General features: G+C 53.7%; 8 protein-coding genes across 8 annotated transcripts; 5 read left to right on the top strand and 3 right to left on the bottom strand.

Annotated features, from left to right (window-relative positions):
* Positions 1-30: 30 nt before the first annotated feature.
* On the top strand, positions 31-1690 carry N7510_001165 (mitochondrial processing peptidase; the record flags this gene model as incomplete). The annotated part of the gene is made up of 5 exons (XM_056973092.1): positions 31-180; positions 237-362; positions 416-493; positions 550-1244; positions 1300-1690. The coding sequence occupies 5 exons, from the start codon at positions 31-33 to the stop codon at positions 1688-1690; spliced, it is 1440 nt and encodes a 479-aa protein (XP_056838209.1).
* Positions 1691-2011: 321 nt separating this feature from the next.
* N7510_001164 (uncharacterized protein) lies at positions 2012-3262 on the bottom strand (the record flags this gene model as incomplete). Its single annotated transcript, XM_056973091.1, has 3 exons — positions 2012-2808; positions 2882-2944; positions 3151-3262. 3 exons carry the CDS (start codon positions 3260-3262, stop codon positions 2012-2014), a joined length of 972 nt encoding a protein of 323 aa, XP_056838208.1.
* Positions 3263-3531: 269 nt separating this feature from the next.
* Positions 3532-6383, top strand: N7510_001163 (tRNA (cytosine-C5-)-methyltransferase; the record flags this gene model as incomplete). Its single annotated transcript, XM_056973090.1, has 5 exons — positions 3532-3555; positions 3612-3796; positions 3880-5419; positions 5497-5999; positions 6053-6383. The coding sequence occupies 5 exons, from the start codon at positions 3532-3534 to the stop codon at positions 6381-6383; spliced, it is 2583 nt and encodes an 860-aa protein (XP_056838207.1).
* A 927-nt stretch (positions 6384-7310) lies between these two features.
* Positions 7311-10690, top strand: N7510_001162 (glycoside hydrolase family 35 protein; the record flags this gene model as incomplete). Its single annotated transcript, XM_056973089.1, has 7 exons — positions 7311-7445; positions 7513-7589; positions 7650-7952; positions 8012-8390; positions 8442-8576; positions 8631-9306; positions 9363-10690. 7 exons carry the CDS (start codon positions 7311-7313, stop codon positions 10688-10690), a joined length of 3033 nt encoding a protein of 1010 aa, XP_056838206.1.
* Positions 10691-11105: 415 nt separating this feature from the next.
* N7510_001161 (uncharacterized protein) lies at positions 11106-11759 on the top strand (the record flags this gene model as incomplete). Its single annotated transcript, XM_056973088.1, has 1 exon — positions 11106-11759. The coding sequence occupies one exon, from the start codon at positions 11106-11108 to the stop codon at positions 11757-11759; it is 654 nt and encodes a 217-aa protein (XP_056838205.1).
* Positions 11760-12389: 630 nt separating this feature from the next.
* Positions 12390-13340, top strand: N7510_001160 (alpha/beta fold hydrolase; the record flags this gene model as incomplete). The annotated part of the gene is made up of 1 exon (XM_056973087.1): positions 12390-13340. The coding sequence occupies one exon, from the start codon at positions 12390-12392 to the stop codon at positions 13338-13340; it is 951 nt and encodes a 316-aa protein (XP_056838204.1).
* Positions 13341-14375: 1035 nt separating this feature from the next.
* On the bottom strand, positions 14376-14809 carry N7510_001159 (uncharacterized protein; the record flags this gene model as incomplete). The annotated part of the gene is made up of 2 exons (XM_056973086.1): positions 14376-14704; positions 14758-14809. 2 exons carry the CDS (start codon positions 14807-14809, stop codon positions 14376-14378), a joined length of 381 nt encoding a protein of 126 aa, XP_056838203.1.
* Positions 14810-15589: 780 nt separating this feature from the next.
* bfr1 (putative nuclear segregation protein (Bfr1)) lies at positions 15590-17096 on the bottom strand (the record flags this gene model as incomplete). Its single annotated transcript, XM_056973085.1, has 2 exons — positions 15590-16810; positions 16965-17096. 2 exons carry the CDS (start codon positions 17094-17096, stop codon positions 15590-15592), a joined length of 1353 nt encoding a protein of 450 aa, XP_056838202.1.
* Positions 17097-17130: the final 34 nt, after the last annotated feature.

The following is a 17130-nucleotide window of genomic DNA, read 5'->3' as shown; positions in this document are numbered from 1 at the left end:
CACCCTCTCCTTCCTGCCATCTCCCACACAATGGCTTCCCGCCGCCTCGCTTTCAACCTCAACCAGGCTCTGCGGAGCCGTGCGGCTCTGAAGTCCATCCAGCCCGTCAAGCGAGGCTTTGCGTCGCCCGTTGCGTTGCCGTCCACCACCCAGTCGACGACCCTCTCCAACGGTTTCACCGTGTGTCCCCCCGCACGCCATCTCAATGGCATGACAATCTCGTTAACACAACTTAGATCGCCACTGAGCACTCCCCATGGGCCCAGACCTCCACCGTCGGCGTGTGGATCGATGCCGGTAGCCGGGCAGAGACTGACAAGACCAACGGCACTGCGCACTTCCTCGAGCACCTTGCCTTCAAGGTCGGATCCTACGAACCTCCCACCGCGAATGGTGTATCTGACATGTCTTACAGGGCACCAACAAGCGGTCGCAGCACCAATTGGAACTCGAGATCGAGAACATGGGCGCTCACCTCAACGCCTACACCTCGGTATGGCCAGAATACCCAAACCAGTCCCCCTCATAAGGTACTAATGGCACCCGCAGCGTGAAAACACCGTCTACTACGCCAAGTCTTTCAACGCCGACGTCCCCAAGGCCGTCGACATCCTCGCCGACATCCTCCAGAACTCCAAGCTGGAGCCCGCCGCCATCGAGCGGGAGCGCGACGTGATTCTGCGCGAGCAGGAGGAGGTTGACAAGCAGCTCGAGGAGGTTGTCTTCGACCACCTGCACGCCACCGCGTTCCAGAACCAGCCCCTGGGCCGCACCATCCTCGGCCCCAAGGAGAACATCCAGACCATCTCTCGGGACAACCTGACCGACTACATCAAGACCAACTACACTGCCGACCGCATGGTCCTGGTCGGTTCCGGTGGCATCCCTCACGAGCAGCTTGTGCGTCTGGCTGAGCAGCACTTCGGCGCTCTCCCCAGCAAGGCCCCGACCTCCGCGGCCCAGGCTCTCACTGCCGAGCAGAAGCGCACCCCCGAGTTCATTGGCTCCGAGGTCCGTCTGCGTGATGACACTATCGGCTCCGCTCACATTGCTCTGGCCGTCGAGGGTGTCAGCTGGAAGGATGATGACTACTTCACTGCCCTGGTCACTCAGGCCATCGTCGGCAACTGGGACCGTGCCATGGGCCAGTCGCCTTTCCTCGGCAGCAAGCTCAGCGCCCACGTCAACAACCACAACCTTGCCAACAGCTTCATGAGCTTTTCCACCAGCTACAGCGACACTGGGTAAGTTTCTCGCCATCTCAAATTTTGAAGTTGCTGCTAATATTGCAACCAACAGTCTCTGGGGTATCTACCTGGTCTCGGAGAACCTGACCCAGCTGGATGATCTGGTCCACTTCACGCTCCGCGAGTGGTCCCGCCTCTGCAACAACGTCACCTCCGCCGAGGTTGAGCGCGCCAAGGCCCAGCTCAAGGCCTCCATCCTCCTGTCTCTGGACGGCACCACTGCCGTTGCCGAGGACATCGGCCGCCAGATCATCACCACCGGCCGCCGCCTCAGCCCCGAGGACATCGAGCGCGCCGTTGGCCAGATCTCTGAGAAGGACGTCATGGACTTCGCCACCCGCAAGCTGTGGGATCAGGACCTCGCCATGAGCGCCGTTGGCAGCATCGAAGGTGTCCTCGACTACCAGCGCATCCGTAACGACATGACCCGCATGCTGTCGTGATTTGATTCTTGTCCTGCGTGTGAAAGATGACTGACTGGACTGCTTGCCACCAGAGAGGTGGTTGGTGGTTTTTGTGTCTGTGTTTGAATGTATTATCAATCATTGCCCTTGGAGATTGTTGTTAGATCCCAACCTGTGTGAAATAGCAGTTAATTGGTTGTACCACAGTAGAGCTTTATATCGTCTGTTCTGTTCTCCGAAAGGAGGGACAGCAGACTGTTTCTTTTGTCGAGTTAGTTCTCCTGTTGGGAATTGGATTCTTTCCTTTGTTGATACTATTTCATCTTCCATAATAGGAACGTAGCTTCAATTCCGTTGTGCTCATCTGACATCTACCCTACTTCTAGACATGTACTCCCTCAACCTCGAAAACGCAGTAACCCCATTCCACAGCTCTTCGCCTCCTTCCTCGGTCTTCTTCGGCATACCTACTTGCTCCAAAGCAAAAGATGCACCCACAGAACCATAACACGCAGCTTCAACGACGCTTCCATCCGTCTTGACATAGCCCACCGCAAATGCACCGAGGAAGGCATTCCCGGCTCCGGTTGGATCAATTACCTTCGCATGCTGCTTTTGCGGCCTGGAGTCGGAACTGAGGTCATAAAACGGGGGAAACCACATCGGAGAAGGAAGAGTGCGTGATCGAAGTAGACATCCATGCTCTCCAGCTCTGATGAGCACAAGCCCGTTTCTGGACGGACCAACACCGCTATCCACAAATTTCAATGCCAATTCGTCGATTCTGGTTTTAGTTTTATCCTTTTCTGGATATTTGTCCGAAGCTGAAGCTGAAGCCGAAGATGATGGTGAGAGTGATTCTCCAAAGAAAGCGGCTAATTCTAGGTGATTTGGAGAAAACACGTCGACCAGCGCTGCGGCTTCTAGACATGTTTGTAGGTTCTCGGGCTGACAGGACGGGGGCGCAGGTTCCCAGATTATCAGAGGGCGGTTCGTAATACTTGCCTTATGACGAAGAGCAAGAAGACTCTCGATGCGAGATATGATATCGTGCGGAGCCTGGAGATAGTGAAACACTTTTGAACCCAGAAGTGCCGTGCTCGCTATGCTGCTGTCTTGAACTGCGAGGACGGGTGTAGTGTACTTGAAATCCTTGGCTAGGAGATTAGTAAGTTAGTACGAATTCATCAACAGCAATCAAGACTTGTAGTAGGCAATGGTGAATCATACGTCCAAATGTTGTATCTTCGTACGCGAGTAAACCCCGAGTTGATGGCTTATCCGTCTCTTTCTCTATAAACAACGTCGTACCCCAGCTCTCCAGGCAATGTTGCACAGATACAGGAAAGTCATTTCCAATATGGATCGGCCAGCCTATTGAGCGGCTCTGTGGAGGGGAAAGAAATAATCGAGCTCCGAGTGTAGCTGCATATGTAGGATGTGGTTGGCTCCAATGTCAGTGGAGATTTATGTCGTGATACAAAAGACTGCAAACTAACCGTAGGCTCCAGAGCCCCCGACTACATTTGTTAAAGGGGTTTGATCTGCGACTCGGATCTCGTCGAGGACTACTAAGCCCAGGCTTGTGAAGGAGATGTCCGATGTGGACATGATGAATCGATGCCGGTAGTTCTGAGATAGCGGCAAAATAAAAATCAGTTTGTAATTCGCGAGCGTTATCGCAGTTGCAGACAAGAAGAATTGTGAGATTTGGGGTGTTGATGTCGGAGAGAATAATGGTTATTTCATCTCATACTCGTCTCTAAGCCGCTTAGCCCGATTCGGTAACGATTAGCTAAGCACGGGCCGAACCAGCTCCGATCTGGTTTGATAATTTTGTCTGCGCTACACAACTGCACCAGTCTTCAGCTTTGAACACCATGGGCAAACGAGGCGGCAAAAAAGTGAGATGCGGAACTATTAACTAATTGTCAACAAGTACTAACCATCTTTCTCACAGGGCGGTGGCCGTGGTGGCGGTGGGGTGCGCAAGCCTTCGGCCTACCAAGATATCCCTAAGAGCAACGAGAAGCTCGAGCGCTATTACAATGAGCCGGGCATTATTCCGGAGGAGGAGCGGGAGCAATTCTGGACTACCATGCGAAGAGATCTCCCTAACAGCTTCCGCTTTACGGGCTCGCGAGGGTATGTCTCTTGTACCACACCTTCCACACGTGGATAATTGTTTTCCAGACAATGAAGCTAATTGAGGTTTGCAACAATTACAGACATGCGCTCGCCGTCCAGCAGCGTCTCAAGGATTTCTATATTCCCAAGATCACTTCGATCCAGTACGAGGGCGAGTTTGTCGAGCCGCCGCGCCCAGTCTCATGGTACCCGGACCAGCTCGCGTGGTCGATGACCACCCCGAAGAATGTGGTGCGACGGTTCGCGCCATTTTCCGCTTTCCAGAAGTTCCTTGTCGCCGAGACGGACGTCGGGAACATCAGCCGCCAGGAGGTTGTCAGTATGATTCCTCCGCTGCTCATCGATGTGCGGCCCGGGATGACGGTGTTGGATATGTGCGCCGCACCGGGAAGCAAGTCCGCGCAGCTTATGGAAATGATCCATGCTGGTGAGGAGGATTCTATCTTGCAGGTCCGGGAGCAATTGGAGAGCGGCAATGCTGGTCCGGAGCCCTTGGGCCCGGAGGGACTGGATGATGACGGCCGCAGCACTGGGCTGTTGATCGCTAATGACAGCGACAGCAAGCGGGCTCATATGCTGATCCACCAGTTGAAGCGACTGAGCTCGGCGAATCTGATTGTCACGAACCACGATGCTACGATGTATCCGTCCATCAAGCTGCCGCAGCTGCCTGCGGAGGATGGCAATAAGCAGAAGAACAGATACTTGAAGTTTGACCGCATCCTGGCTGATGTTCCTTGCTCTGGAGACGGTACTGCTCGGAAGAATATCAGTGTCTGGAAAGAGTGGATCCCGGCCAACGCCCTGGGATTGTACGCCACCCAGGCTCGGATTCTGGTTCGCGCCCTGCAGATGCTCAAGGTTGGCGGTCGGGTTGTCTACTCTACGTGTAGTATGAACCCCGTCGAGAACGAGGCTGTGGTCGCCAGTGCAATTGAGCGCTGCGGCGGTGGAGCGAATGTGAAAATCATCGACTGCAGCCAGGAGCTGCCCGGGTTAAAGAGGGCTTCCGGCCTGCGGAATTGGAAGGTGATGGACCGTGAAGGTCGTATTTGGAACAGCTGGAAAGAGGTTGAGGAGCACAGAGAGAAAGAAGGCATTGAGGGTCTGGGAAGACTCGCCGAGGGCATGTTCGCACCGACGGGAGAGACGGCTGACCTGCCGCTCGAACGGTGCATCCGTATCTACCCTCACATGCAGGATACCGGTGGATTCTTCATCACGGTTCTCGAGAAGACCTCCGAGATCAAGGCCAAGTCGGAGAACAGCAATGTCATCCCGAAGGCATCAGTGGCGGCCCTCGCTGCTGAGCTTGACAAGAACAAGAACGGAAATGGGCGTCCTCTGGAGAAGCTACAGGCACTGGATGATCTTGTTGTTCCCGACCAGGAAGCGCAGGAAGAAGCTTCGAAGAACGCAACCGTCGCCGAGTCCTCGCACCAGCTTCCATACTCCGCGACCCTTGACGCTTCGAATACTGTTACCTCGGCGAAGCGGGTGGGAGACGACAACCTCGAAGATGAGGTCCCGGCTAAGAAAACCAAGCTTGATGACGGCACGGAGGTTCTGATTGGAGACCGGCCCATTCATCGGCCTGCCTATACAGTCGAAACTGAGCATGTTGATACGCCTGGGGACTCGACGCCCACTGCTACTGCAACCGCTGCGACAGCATCAACAGAGAAACCCTTGAAAAGAGGGGCCCGCAGCAGGAGGAGCCGTTCAAGTATCTCGACCCCAACCATGAGGTGCTTCTGCCCATCTACGAGTTCTATCAATTATCCGAGCGGTTCCCCCGAGACCGCTTTATGGTCCGCAACGCCCAAGGAATTCCGACGAAGACGGTCTACTACACCAGTGCCTTGGCGCGCGACATTCTTACACATAATGAGCGCCAGGGCATGAAGTTCGTGCATTGCGGTGTGAAAATGTTTGTGAAGCAAGACGCACAGCGGGAGAATGTGTGCCGGTGGCGCATCCAGACAGACGGGCTGCGCATCATAGAGGCTTCGCTAGGCCCCGCTCGAACCATCACGCTGACCAAGAAGCCTACTCTGCACCGGCTGCTCGTGGAGATGTTCCCGAAGGTGGATGACGATGGCTGGAGGGCTCTCGGTGAGATCGGTGAGCAGGTCAAGGACATTCCCATGGGATGCAGCATTCTGCGCATTGAAGCCAGCGACGCTGAGGATGGCATCAGGTAGGTCTTTTCATTCTTGGAGTTCAATTCTAATTGTACTAATCGGGATCTAGTGAGCGGATGGTGCTGCCCCTGTGGCGGTCTCTGCACTCGTTGAACCTCATGTTGCCCAAAGAGGAGCGCCGGGCCATGCTGCTGCGTCTTTTCAATGACGACACGCCTCTCATCAACAGCACGCTGAAGATGCAACGTGAGGGTAACATCTCGACCCCAGACACGTCGGCGGTTGAGACTCCCACTCTCGAGCCGGCCGTCGAAGCCGAGGACGTCGCGATGATGCATGAGAATGTCCAGCTGGCCGAGGATGAGCAGGAGCAAGTTGACACGCGGGAGACGTGGACAAAGGCAGGCGACGAAGAGGACCGTTTCAACACAACGGTCTAGCCATTGAACTTGGATTTTCCAGATGTTTTCTTTTACAATTATTTACGATGACTGATGGTGGTCAATGTATTAAAAAAAAAGTACTTACTTTCTTCTGCATGGATAATTCCCCGAATCGCCGGCTCTTTCATAACATAATCTACCCGATTCCGCTTGGTGGAGCGATCTGCATGCGGTTGTTTTTGGGTCGGAGAATCGTCGGCATACATACTCGGCCTACATAGTGGGGGATTGGATGGAGCTCTGAAGTGGATGACCTAGCTAGTGCACCGGGTAAATTCAGCCACCTGCCCGGCGTCTTGATCAAGTTTCTTTGCCGACTTTGATCAGGTCATTGTGACCCCGCAGGAGATTGATGGGTTTCGTCTTGATTATTCTTCATTCAGGCCATGTCCACTGACATGGTTACAGTATCCGGCAAGATTGGAGAGGGATGCTATGTATAGCCATGCTGGTGAACTCTAGCAACTGGGGGGGGGGGCCTGGCGAGGACCGACAGAGCGTAGCAACATGAACTCGGTTGAAACAAACACCGACGAAAAGACCAGAACCTGATAACCGTGCACGACCTGCAATAAGTGGAAAAATCGCAGTGGGCTCCCCGCTCCCCAGACAGCCTCGCCGCTGGGGGATCTTCAGTGTAATTGCCCCGAGTGAGCTGGCGCAGGTCCACATCCCCTGCGACACTCGACATCATCGGCACGCAGCGACTGGTGGGTGCGTTGGGAGACGCGCCCCCGCCTCATGCCCCTGTCGATGATGAGATGATGAAATGAATTCTTGTGCAGGGACCGGCCTGCATCTCCCATATTGCTTGTTCTCTCCGGACCGATCTATAAATTAGTGGTAGGGATCCGTCCCTCATTCTTCTCCCCCCGCCCCCGACGATCCCTTGTTTGTCGTTGTCCGAGGGAAAAGAAAGAAAAAATGAAGCTCTTGTCTACTTGGGCTGTTGCCTGTCTGGCGGCTCAGGCAGCGGGTGCTGCACTTACCCATAATCTCAATGGCTTTACGATCAGAGAGCATTCGGACCCGGCGAAGAGGGCTCTGTTGCAGAAACACGTACGTTTCGGCCTCGTCCCTTGCGGCATGTCGGAACTATACTGACGCAGCGGTTGTATGTGTCTAGGTGACTTGGGACGAGAACTCGCTGTTTATCAATGGCGAGAGACTCATGATCTTCAGCGGTGAAGTTCATCCATTCCGGTATGAGCGGTCTCTAACTTCGATTGGGAGCAAAATGTTTTTGACATGAATCATCCGCAGACTACCCGTTCCGTCCTTGTGGATTGATATCTTCCAGAAGGTCAAGGCTCTGGGGTTCAACTGCGTTTCGTTCTATACCCACTGGGCTCTGCTGGAAGGTAAATCGGGCCACTACCGTGCTGAGGGCGTGTTCGATTTGGAGCCCTTCTTCGAAGCGGCCAAGGAGGCGGGTATTTATCTCCTGGCTCGCCCGGGCCCGTACATCAATGCCGAAGCTTCTGGTGGTGGGTTCCCGGGATGGCTTCAACGCGTGAATGCCACTCTGCGGACCAACCAGACGGCGTATCTGAAGGCCACCGACAAGTATGTTTGTTCCATGCTCGCATCCCCAGCTGTTTGCAGCTGCTTACTTATGGTTCTAGCTACGTCTCTAACGTCGCTTCGACAATTGCCAAAGCGCAGATCACCAACGGCGGCCCGGTCATCCTCTACCAGCCTGAAAACGAGTACTCCAGCTCCTGCTGTGGCGTTGATTTCCCTAATGGCGCGTACATGCAGTATGTTGAGGACCAGGCTCGCAATGCCGGCATCGTCGTGCCTCTCATCAGTAACGATGCCTACCCCGGCGGCCACAATGTTCCTGGCAGCGGCCTTGGTGCGGTCGATATCTACGGCCATGATGGCTATCCCCTTGGGTTTGACTGTGCGAACCCCACCACCTGGCCCTCTGGTGACCTCCCCACGGACTACTACACCCTGCACATGGAGCAGAGCCCCTCGACCCCGTATTCAATCAATGAGGTATGTCGTCGTCTTTTGTTTTTGGAGTAAGCTTGCCTAATGGGGTTATAGTTCCAAGGTGGCTCGTTTGATCCATGGGGTGGCGATGGATTTTTCGCCTGCTCCGAGCTTCTGAACAGCGAATTTGAGAGAGTGTTCTACAAGAACAACTTCAGTTTCCGCGTTGCTATCATGAATCTGTACATGGTATGGAGATACCCAGCTTTTTCCGTGTCCACGGCCAGCTCCTGACTTTTACAGATCTTTGGTGGTTCCAACTGGGGCAACCTGGGCCATCCTGGTGGCTATTCGTCCTATGACTACGGCTCCGCGATTGCCGAGTCGCGCAACATCACCCGGGAGAAGTACAGCGAGCTCAAGCTGATTGGAAATTTCATGAAAGTGTCTCCGGCATACCTTCTGACGGAGCCCCGAAACCTCACCACGACCACGTACACGAACAATGCCGCTTTGACGGTGACGCCTCTGATTGGAAGCAACGGCTCGGATACGTCGTTCTTCGTGATTAGACACACCGACTACTCCAGCGAGTCGTCCGACCAGTACAAGCTCAAGGTCCCTACAAGCGCTGGCCAATTGACCATCCCGCAACTCGGTGACAGCAACCTTAGCCTCAATGGCCGTGACTCGAAGATTCATGTTGTTGACTACGATGTGGCCGGCACGAATATCATCTACTCGACGGCTGAAATCTTCACCTGGAAGCAGTTCGCTGACCACAAGGTTCTCGTTCTGTACGGTGGTGCTGATGAGCATCATGAGTTGGAGGTTGCTGTGGATGGGAAGATGTCAGTCCTCGAGGGCTCTGAGTCCAAGATTGCGTCCAAGCAAAATAGTAAATCCGTCATCATTGGATGGGATGTTTCGCCCACTCGTCAAATTGTCCAGGTGGGCGACCTGAAGATCTTCCTCCTTGGTAAGTCTCTTTCAAGGCTATGCGAGTTGTTGATTCACAGCTAATGTAATTAATAGACCGAAACTCCGCCTTCAACTACTGGGTTCCGGAGCTCCCAGCCCAAGGCACAACCCCCGGCTACAGCTCCAAGACCACCACTGCCTCGTCGATCATCATCAAGGCCGGCTATCTCGTGCGGAATGCTTATCTGCAAGGCAGTGATCTCCATATCACTGCGGACTTCAACGCCACTACTCCTATTGAAGTGATTGGTGCTCCATCTAAGGCCAAGAACCTGGTGATCAACGGGCAAAAGGCTCATGTCAAAGTTGACAAGAACGGCATCTGGTCCACCAATGTCGAGTACTCGGCACCTAAGCTCAAGATCCCGACCCTCAAGGATCTCGACTGGAAGTACATTGACTCGCTCCCCGAGATCCAAAACTCGTACGACGACTCGGCTTGGCCGGCGGCGAACCAGCCCTTCACCAGAAACAGTGTCAACCCACTCATGACGCCGACCTCGCTCTACTCGTGCGACTATGGCTTCAATGTAGGCACTCTGGTCTATCGCGGCCACTTCGTTGCCACCGGCACGGAGGACAGCTTCTCGGTGCACACCCAGGGCGGCTTGGCGTACGGCCATTCCGTCTGGCTGAACGAGAATTACGTCGGCTCGTGGGCTGGAACGAGCGTCTACTCGGACTACAATTCCACATACTCGCTACCCAAGCTCCAAGCCGGCAAGTCCTACGTGATCACAGTGGTCGTCGATAACATGGGTCTGGAGGAGAACGAGGTCGGCTCGGACGAGATGAAAGACCCCCGCGGAATCTTGGACTACGCCCTGTCCGGCCGCCCGGCCAGCTCCATCACCTGGAAGATGTCTGGCAACCTCGGCGGCGAGGATTACCGCGATCAGGTGCGTGGCCCGCTAAACGAGGGCGGGATGTACGCCGAACGCCAGGGCTTCCACCAGCCCCAGCCGCCATCGCAGCGATGGAACTCTGGCAGTCCACTGGAAGGTCTATCGGAGCCTGGTATCCGCTTCTACAGTGCTAGCTTCGATCTAGATCTGCCGTCGGGCTATGATATTCCTCTGTACTTCAACTTCGGCAACTCCTCCACCACGCAGTCCGCGTATCGTGCCCAGCTGTTTGTCAACGGATACCAGTTTGGCAAGTATGTGAACAACATCGGGCCCCAGACGAGCTACCCTGTTCCAGAGGGCATACTTAACTACCGTGGTACCAACTGGGTGGCCTTGACGCTGTGGGCGCAGGAGTCGAACGGTGCGAACCTGGAGAGTTTCGAGCTGGTGAACACCACGCCGGTGCTGACCGGCATGGGCAAGGTGCAGTCGGTTGAGCAGCCGAAGTGGGAGAAGCGAGCGGGTGCATATTAATTATCTACCTATTATTGATTGGTGTATATAATAGCTAGTGGTGGTAGTGGTGAATCAAGAAGAAGTGTGGTGTGGTTATCCCGTATACTTAGGGCTTGTTTGTTTATCGATAATCACAGGAACTACTACTAGCGCCGATCATCCCAGCCTCTCCTTGCACTTACTTTCCTCTTTCCTCCTCCCTTGTCTCGCCTTGTTTTTTGTTTTGTTTTAACTACCATGCCCTTCTCGGGTCACGACTGCTGTCCTTCATTCTCATTTTCATCCATGATCGACTGCTGAATCCACCTCCCACCTCCCACCAACGCATCGCCATCGGAGTTCCGCCCAACCTCCATCAGCCGAAGTTCCCCAGGCAACCATCGACCTCACTTCTACAAAACCCAAACCACTTTCTTCGCTCCAAAAAAGCAAAATGGACCCCATAATTCCTCCCGCGGGGGACCTATCCTCCGAAAAAGCAGCGCCGCTCTCCCTCCCCCTCAAACGCGAAGAGCTCATCGCCTCCCCCTCTTCAAGCGCCAACCAACGCCGGTATACCACAATCTCGATCCCGAGCACCTACGGCCAGCAAAACTCGAACACATCTCCCGGAACAGTGGTCGGAATAGTCCTCGGCAGCGTGGGCGGCTTCGTCCTCCTCCTCTACCTAATCATCATTGCCCTGAATCCCAGCGGCTTCGCGCGAGACGGAGGCTTATCCGTCGACGAAGAGATCGTCATACGCAGCCGGCACGGAACGCTATCCTCAAGCCGTCCATCCAGCCGTCGGCGCCGCAGCGATGTCGTCGAGGTGGTTGAGGAGCGCGATAGTCGCCGGCCGCTGTCGTCACGATACCGTCGCGAGCGGGACTCGGATCGCATTGTTGTCGAGGAGTCCGTCACTGCTACGACGACTACAGATGAGAATGATCTCGTGGAGGTTGTTGAAGAAGAATCCTCGGTGGTTTCGTCGGTATCCACTGTGCCGAGGAGGCACCAGCGCAATTCGAGTGGGAGGGGTGCTTATCGCAGTGTTGATCCCCGCGAGTATGGAGGTGGGAGCTCGTATGCCAGTCGGTATCGGTGATTCTCTGTATTAGTGGTGTTTTTGTTTTTTTTTTGGCTAGGATCGGAGTTTACTGATACCCATTTTGTGCTTTTATACTCCGCTCTGCTTTGCTATGCTATGCGTGATGATTTTGATGTATCTGGGTCTTGTTATGATATGAGTCTTCTGAGGTACATTTGGTTTATCTTCTTCACTCGAGATACTGAAACTATATATGATATGCGATCTATTGAAAACAGACTTCTTTCAGTAAGACGCTACACTATTTGGATTGTCGTAACCTCCATTCCGCATAGTCTTTATTGATGTCTACTACGGTTTCGCGTAACTCTCGATAGCCAAAGGGGGCAGACCCTGCCAAATTCAATGCATCAGGAAATTATCTCCGTCCCGCCTATCATCGAGGGCATATACTCGTAAAGTCTCTCTATCTACGCGGTGTTCTATTCAGGCAAAACTTGATTTATGATATCATAGTTACTCTGTCATATGGATCCGGCTCAACAATGGAATGTTTATATAAGAAGTGATTATAAATCCACCTACGAATAGTTAACTATCGAGCAGTAACTATATATTGTGGTTGTTTTATGAAGCCAGTTTGCTTCTTTCTGTTCTACTAAATTTTGGACTACGGAATCATTAGCCATGAATCATAGTGATAACCAGTTCAATATTTCCCCTCCCAATTGGAAAAAGCACAATGCTTGGATCAAAACCTCTGAGGATGATTCCCAGTTGATCCGGATCAGCTACATCGACTGCGAACCGCCAGCCACATCGCCGTCGAAGGGAGTCATAGTCCTAATCCACGGATTCCCCCAAACCTCATACCAATTCCGGCATGTGATACAGCCACTTGCTGATAAAGGTTTCCGTGTAATAGTTCCAGACTACCGCGGGGCTGGACAATCGTCGCATCCATCTCACGATTTCAGAAAGTCAACGATGGCTCGAGATCTATTCACCCTTGTTCATGACCATCTTGGCATTACGTCCGAAATTCATCTGGTCGGCCATGACATCGGTGGCATGATCGCACATGCTTATGTTTCACTGTATCCGCAACATGTAGCGAGTGTTATCTGGGGCGAATGCCCGCTTCCCGGAACTTCTACCTACGAATCAAACAAAAGGATGCCGGAGCAGTTCCATTTCATATTCCATTGCGCGCCTGACGACTTGGCACCATCACTTGTCAGTGGGAGGGAAAAGATGTACCTGAATCATTTTTTCTCGAAGCAAAGTTTTAACGCTAACGCCATATCACTTTCTGACCTCGAGTATTACACCTCGCAATATTCGCAACCGGGAGCCCTTCGGTGTGCCTTTGAAGTATATCGAGCTTTTGAAGAGGATGCCAGAGAAAATGTCGAATTGCTACGTCTGAAAGGCAAGTGTATGCGGCCTGTGCTTATTTTAAGTGGTGCGGAAAGTCGGCATGCTTCTGAGGCCAGGGATATGGTGGCCGAGGTTTATGGTGGTCATATACAGGTTGCGACGGTGGAAGATTCTGCTCATTACATTGCGGAAGAAAACCCCAAGGGATTTATGCGGGAAGTCTCGGCATTCGTGTCTAAATACGCAAAACAGGTGTGAAGAGGTTGTATCGACAAGGACGTCTTCTAGCTAGTATTCTGCATTATTACTTCCTTTATCTCGTTCTCCACATAAGAACGCATTTTCTCTCTCTTCTAGTCACGGAGAATGTTCCAAAATACAGCCATTGGGACCGCTAAATACTAACAGGATAAGGGGTTTCCACCTAAAGTGACCACTATAAGACTGATCGGAGCTGCGCCGTATAGGGCACGGGCTGTGCGCTTTCTCTCATCAACATCGGATCCGCAACTGCAATCAATGCCATTATCTCTCTCAATGTGGCCGCGCTTATGTCCACAGACATTATCTCGATTAGCTGTATTATCTACCGGAAGATTTGGCATCCTGATACCCTTCCACCTCGTCGATGGGATATGGGACGATGGGGATTGGCTGTGAACGTGATCAGGCTGGTATATTGCTATTTCGCGCTGTTCTCTTCACTGTGGCCAAGTAATACCTCAGTGACGCTGGACAACTTTAATTGGAGTGTGGTTATATTTTGGAGCTGTCTTCATCATCAGTCTCGTGATATACATGACCAAGGGACGAAAGGATTATGCTGGGCCGGCAGTGACCGTCCAGTGGTGATTCACCAGTAGAGCCCATGGTTAGCAACTGCGGGATGGTATTGGGTCAGACCTTGATAACTATTAGTTAGCACCATCCATCTAAGGATTTGTGACAGGTGGGAAAGTAACTACACAGAAACGAAATGAACAAGTCCCGTATGTATATTAAGAATAAGCACAGCAGACCAACAAAGGAAGGATAAATAGCAACAAAAGAAGACACCAATAAACCACCATTCCAAGCAACACCAAAAACAAAACACGAACGCCATTAGCCCAAAAACAATCCCGAACCCAAACCCAGCACCGGCTCTAGATTTTCCACAGCAACGTCCGAATCCATCCCTCCTATCTCACAGTGCAACACACACGCATAGGAATATCTATGAAGCCGCCACGCCTAGCCGAAAAACAGCCAACCCGTTTCCAGGTCAAGCAGGATGGATGCCGACGACGCTACCTAGAATAAGATATCCAAGCAGCAGCAACAAGCCAGGGCAGCCATGATGCCCGCGCAAATACCACCAGCACCGGAGTTCCCGCGGTTCCCATCGGCGTAGTATCCCTGTTGTGGCGGGTATCCCTGTTGTGGTGGATATCCCGGCTGCTGCGGATAGTACATGGGCTGACCTTGAGGCTGATAATAGCCGCCGCCCATCTGCTGCTGGGCACCATAATTGTAGTCCTGCTGGGGATAACCTCCATACGGCTGCTGCTGCTGCTGCTGCTGCTGCTGTTGCGCGTAGTAGTCGTTCGCGGCGCCGCCTTGTTGGCCGTAAGCGCCAGTCCCTTGGTAGGAAGGGGGTGGGCTGGTCTGAGGTGTTCATGGGTATTAGTCTAACTGATTATTGATTTCGCGGCGGAATGGATGAGATATTTATGAAGGGAGGTCATTGCAAGGATGTGGTGTGCACATACCGGCTTGTTGAAAGACATGTTGGTATAGCTATAGAAAGGATGTGGAGCTGCGAGCGAAGCTGTCAATCCTGCCGTGCAGATCCGAGAATTGTGGGGCGTCAAGGCGTGGTCCTTGCACAGCTGGAGCTCGGAGCTGGTATATATGATACGAGAGAATAGAGGAGGTGGAAGCGAGTGAGAGATCGAAGGTTTCGAGAAGAAACGCAAGGGCGGCAAGAGGTGAAACCGGGAAGCGCCGAGAACGCCGAGAAGTGACAGCAGGTGACGCGTCAACTGGGCAGTCCGGGGATCCGGATAAGTAAGAGTTGGTGCCTGAAAATTGGTGCCTGAGGCACCAATTTCTATACTGCGAGAGGCAGGTCGGTTGGGAGGATGATAAGAAAGCTATAGATTGGAATATGACACATTCGCTGAGGCGAGACTTTTTAAGTCGCAACGGTCCACGTATGAGACAATCCGGAATATGGAATAATGCACAGGCGCGCAAACACGAAAATACAGAGTGTCCATGCTATAGACAGACTATGCCTGGTCCTCGAGCGAGGCCTTCTTCAGTTCCTCCGCAGCATCAGCCACCGCGTCCTTCTCCTGCGCCAGCTCGGCCTCGGCCGTCGGGGCACCGTTCACGCCGTTCTTGACCGCGGGCTTCTTCGCATCATCGGTGGCGCGGCCGTTGGGCTCGCTGGCGATCTTGGCCTCTTCCTCCTCCAGGCGGGTGATCTCCTCCTTGGCCTTCTTGATGTTCTGTGCATAGAATTAGCAAACGCAAAAATGGAAGCGGGTAGGAAACAATGGCTTAATTACCTCCTCAGTCTTGCTGGCCTGGTTCTTCTTCCACTCCTGGATCTTCGCAGCAAGCTTCTCCACGACGGCGGGCACGTCGGCCTGGTTCATGGGCGGATCGACCTTGACCTTGGCGAACTCCTCGATGATGCCGACATTCATGTTGAACTTGGCCGCCTCGGGAGCAGCAGCCGCGGCGCCACCCTTCTTCCCCTTCTTGCCCTTCTTGCCGCCGGTGCCGGCGAAGTAGTCCTCCTCGCGCTCCTCCTTGCGCACAACCCGCACGCCCTTCAGACCAGAGTCGTCCACCTTGCGGCCGACCTCGGCGCGGAAGTTGCTGCCCTGGTCCTTCTTGTCATCCAGACCGAGCGCGGAGAAGTTGTACGCCGGGTCGAAGTGGCGGATCAGACCGTGCGCGGTCAGGATCTCATCCGAGAAAGCCGGGTGCGAGGCCTCCTCCAGCTTCTTATCAGCGACCTTCTTGCGCTTCTCGCGCTCAAAGGCATCCCGCTCGGCCTTCTGGCGCTCACGACGAACGCGCCAGGCCTCATCCTCGTACTCCTTGTAGGCACGGCGGGCTTTGTAGTAGTTGTCCTTGATGGTGCGGATAGCCGCGAACTTCTGCTGCTGCTCGTTGCGCAGCTTGGTGCGCTCATCGCGGAGCGAGTTGAGGTTCTTGAACACGCCGTCCTGGTCGGCCTTAATGGCATCCAGCTGCTTCTGGATCTCGGTGTACTTGTCGCTCAGGGCCTTGGACTCCGGGTTGTCCAGGGTCTTCTTGAGCTCGGCGATCTGGGCCTTGAGGTCATTGATGCCCTTCTGGGCCTCATCCAGTCCCGCAAAGCTCTTGCGCTGCTTGCGCATGTTCGAGATGTCCGACAGGGCCTTGCGCTCGTCCACCAGCCGCAGGGTGCCCGAGTCGACTTGCTTCTCCAGACGGGCGATTTCCCGGTCGATGTCGTCGACGCTCTTGAACGACATCTTGCCGCGCGAGTTGTTCTGCTCCGCAATGCGGGCCTTCAGAGTGGACTCGATCGCATTGATCTTCTCCAGGGTGCTGGACCGCGAGGATTTGAAACCCTGTTGCTTCTGGCGGATCGCCGACAGTTCGGTCCGGAGTTCCTGCTGCTTCTTGGCGACGGGGGAGTCCTGGTTGTTGGGTTTGGCACCTTCCAGCTTGGCTTTGACGGCGGCCTAAGAAGAATTTGTTAGCCATTGACTCGACCGGGCAAAAACTGCGGCCACCCGACCACGAGGGCACACCGTCCCGAGTGAGGGCATGAGTGATGGGAGTGGAATTGATGGCTCAAAATATGATGAGACCATCAGTGACAGTGGATGATCATACCAGCTTCTCCTGAGCAGCCGTGTGCTCCTTTTCTGCCTGTGCGAGACTGGCCTTGTAGGCCTCCTCATCGGGCTTGGACGGCTTGACCCGAGCCTCTGAGGCAGGGACATCAGCAGCAGCGACAGCAGCCATTGTGAAAGAAACCCAAAAAATTATTTCAAAAGAA

This window comes from Penicillium lagena (assembly GCF_028827675.1).
Source record: "Penicillium lagena strain IBT 129212 chromosome Unknown utg000001l_segment0_segment0, whole genome shotgun sequence".
NCBI lineage: Eukaryota > Fungi > Ascomycota > Eurotiomycetes > Eurotiales > Aspergillaceae > Penicillium > Penicillium lagena.
Note: the sequence above shows the minus strand (reverse complement) of the source record. Positions and strands in the feature narration are given on the sequence as shown.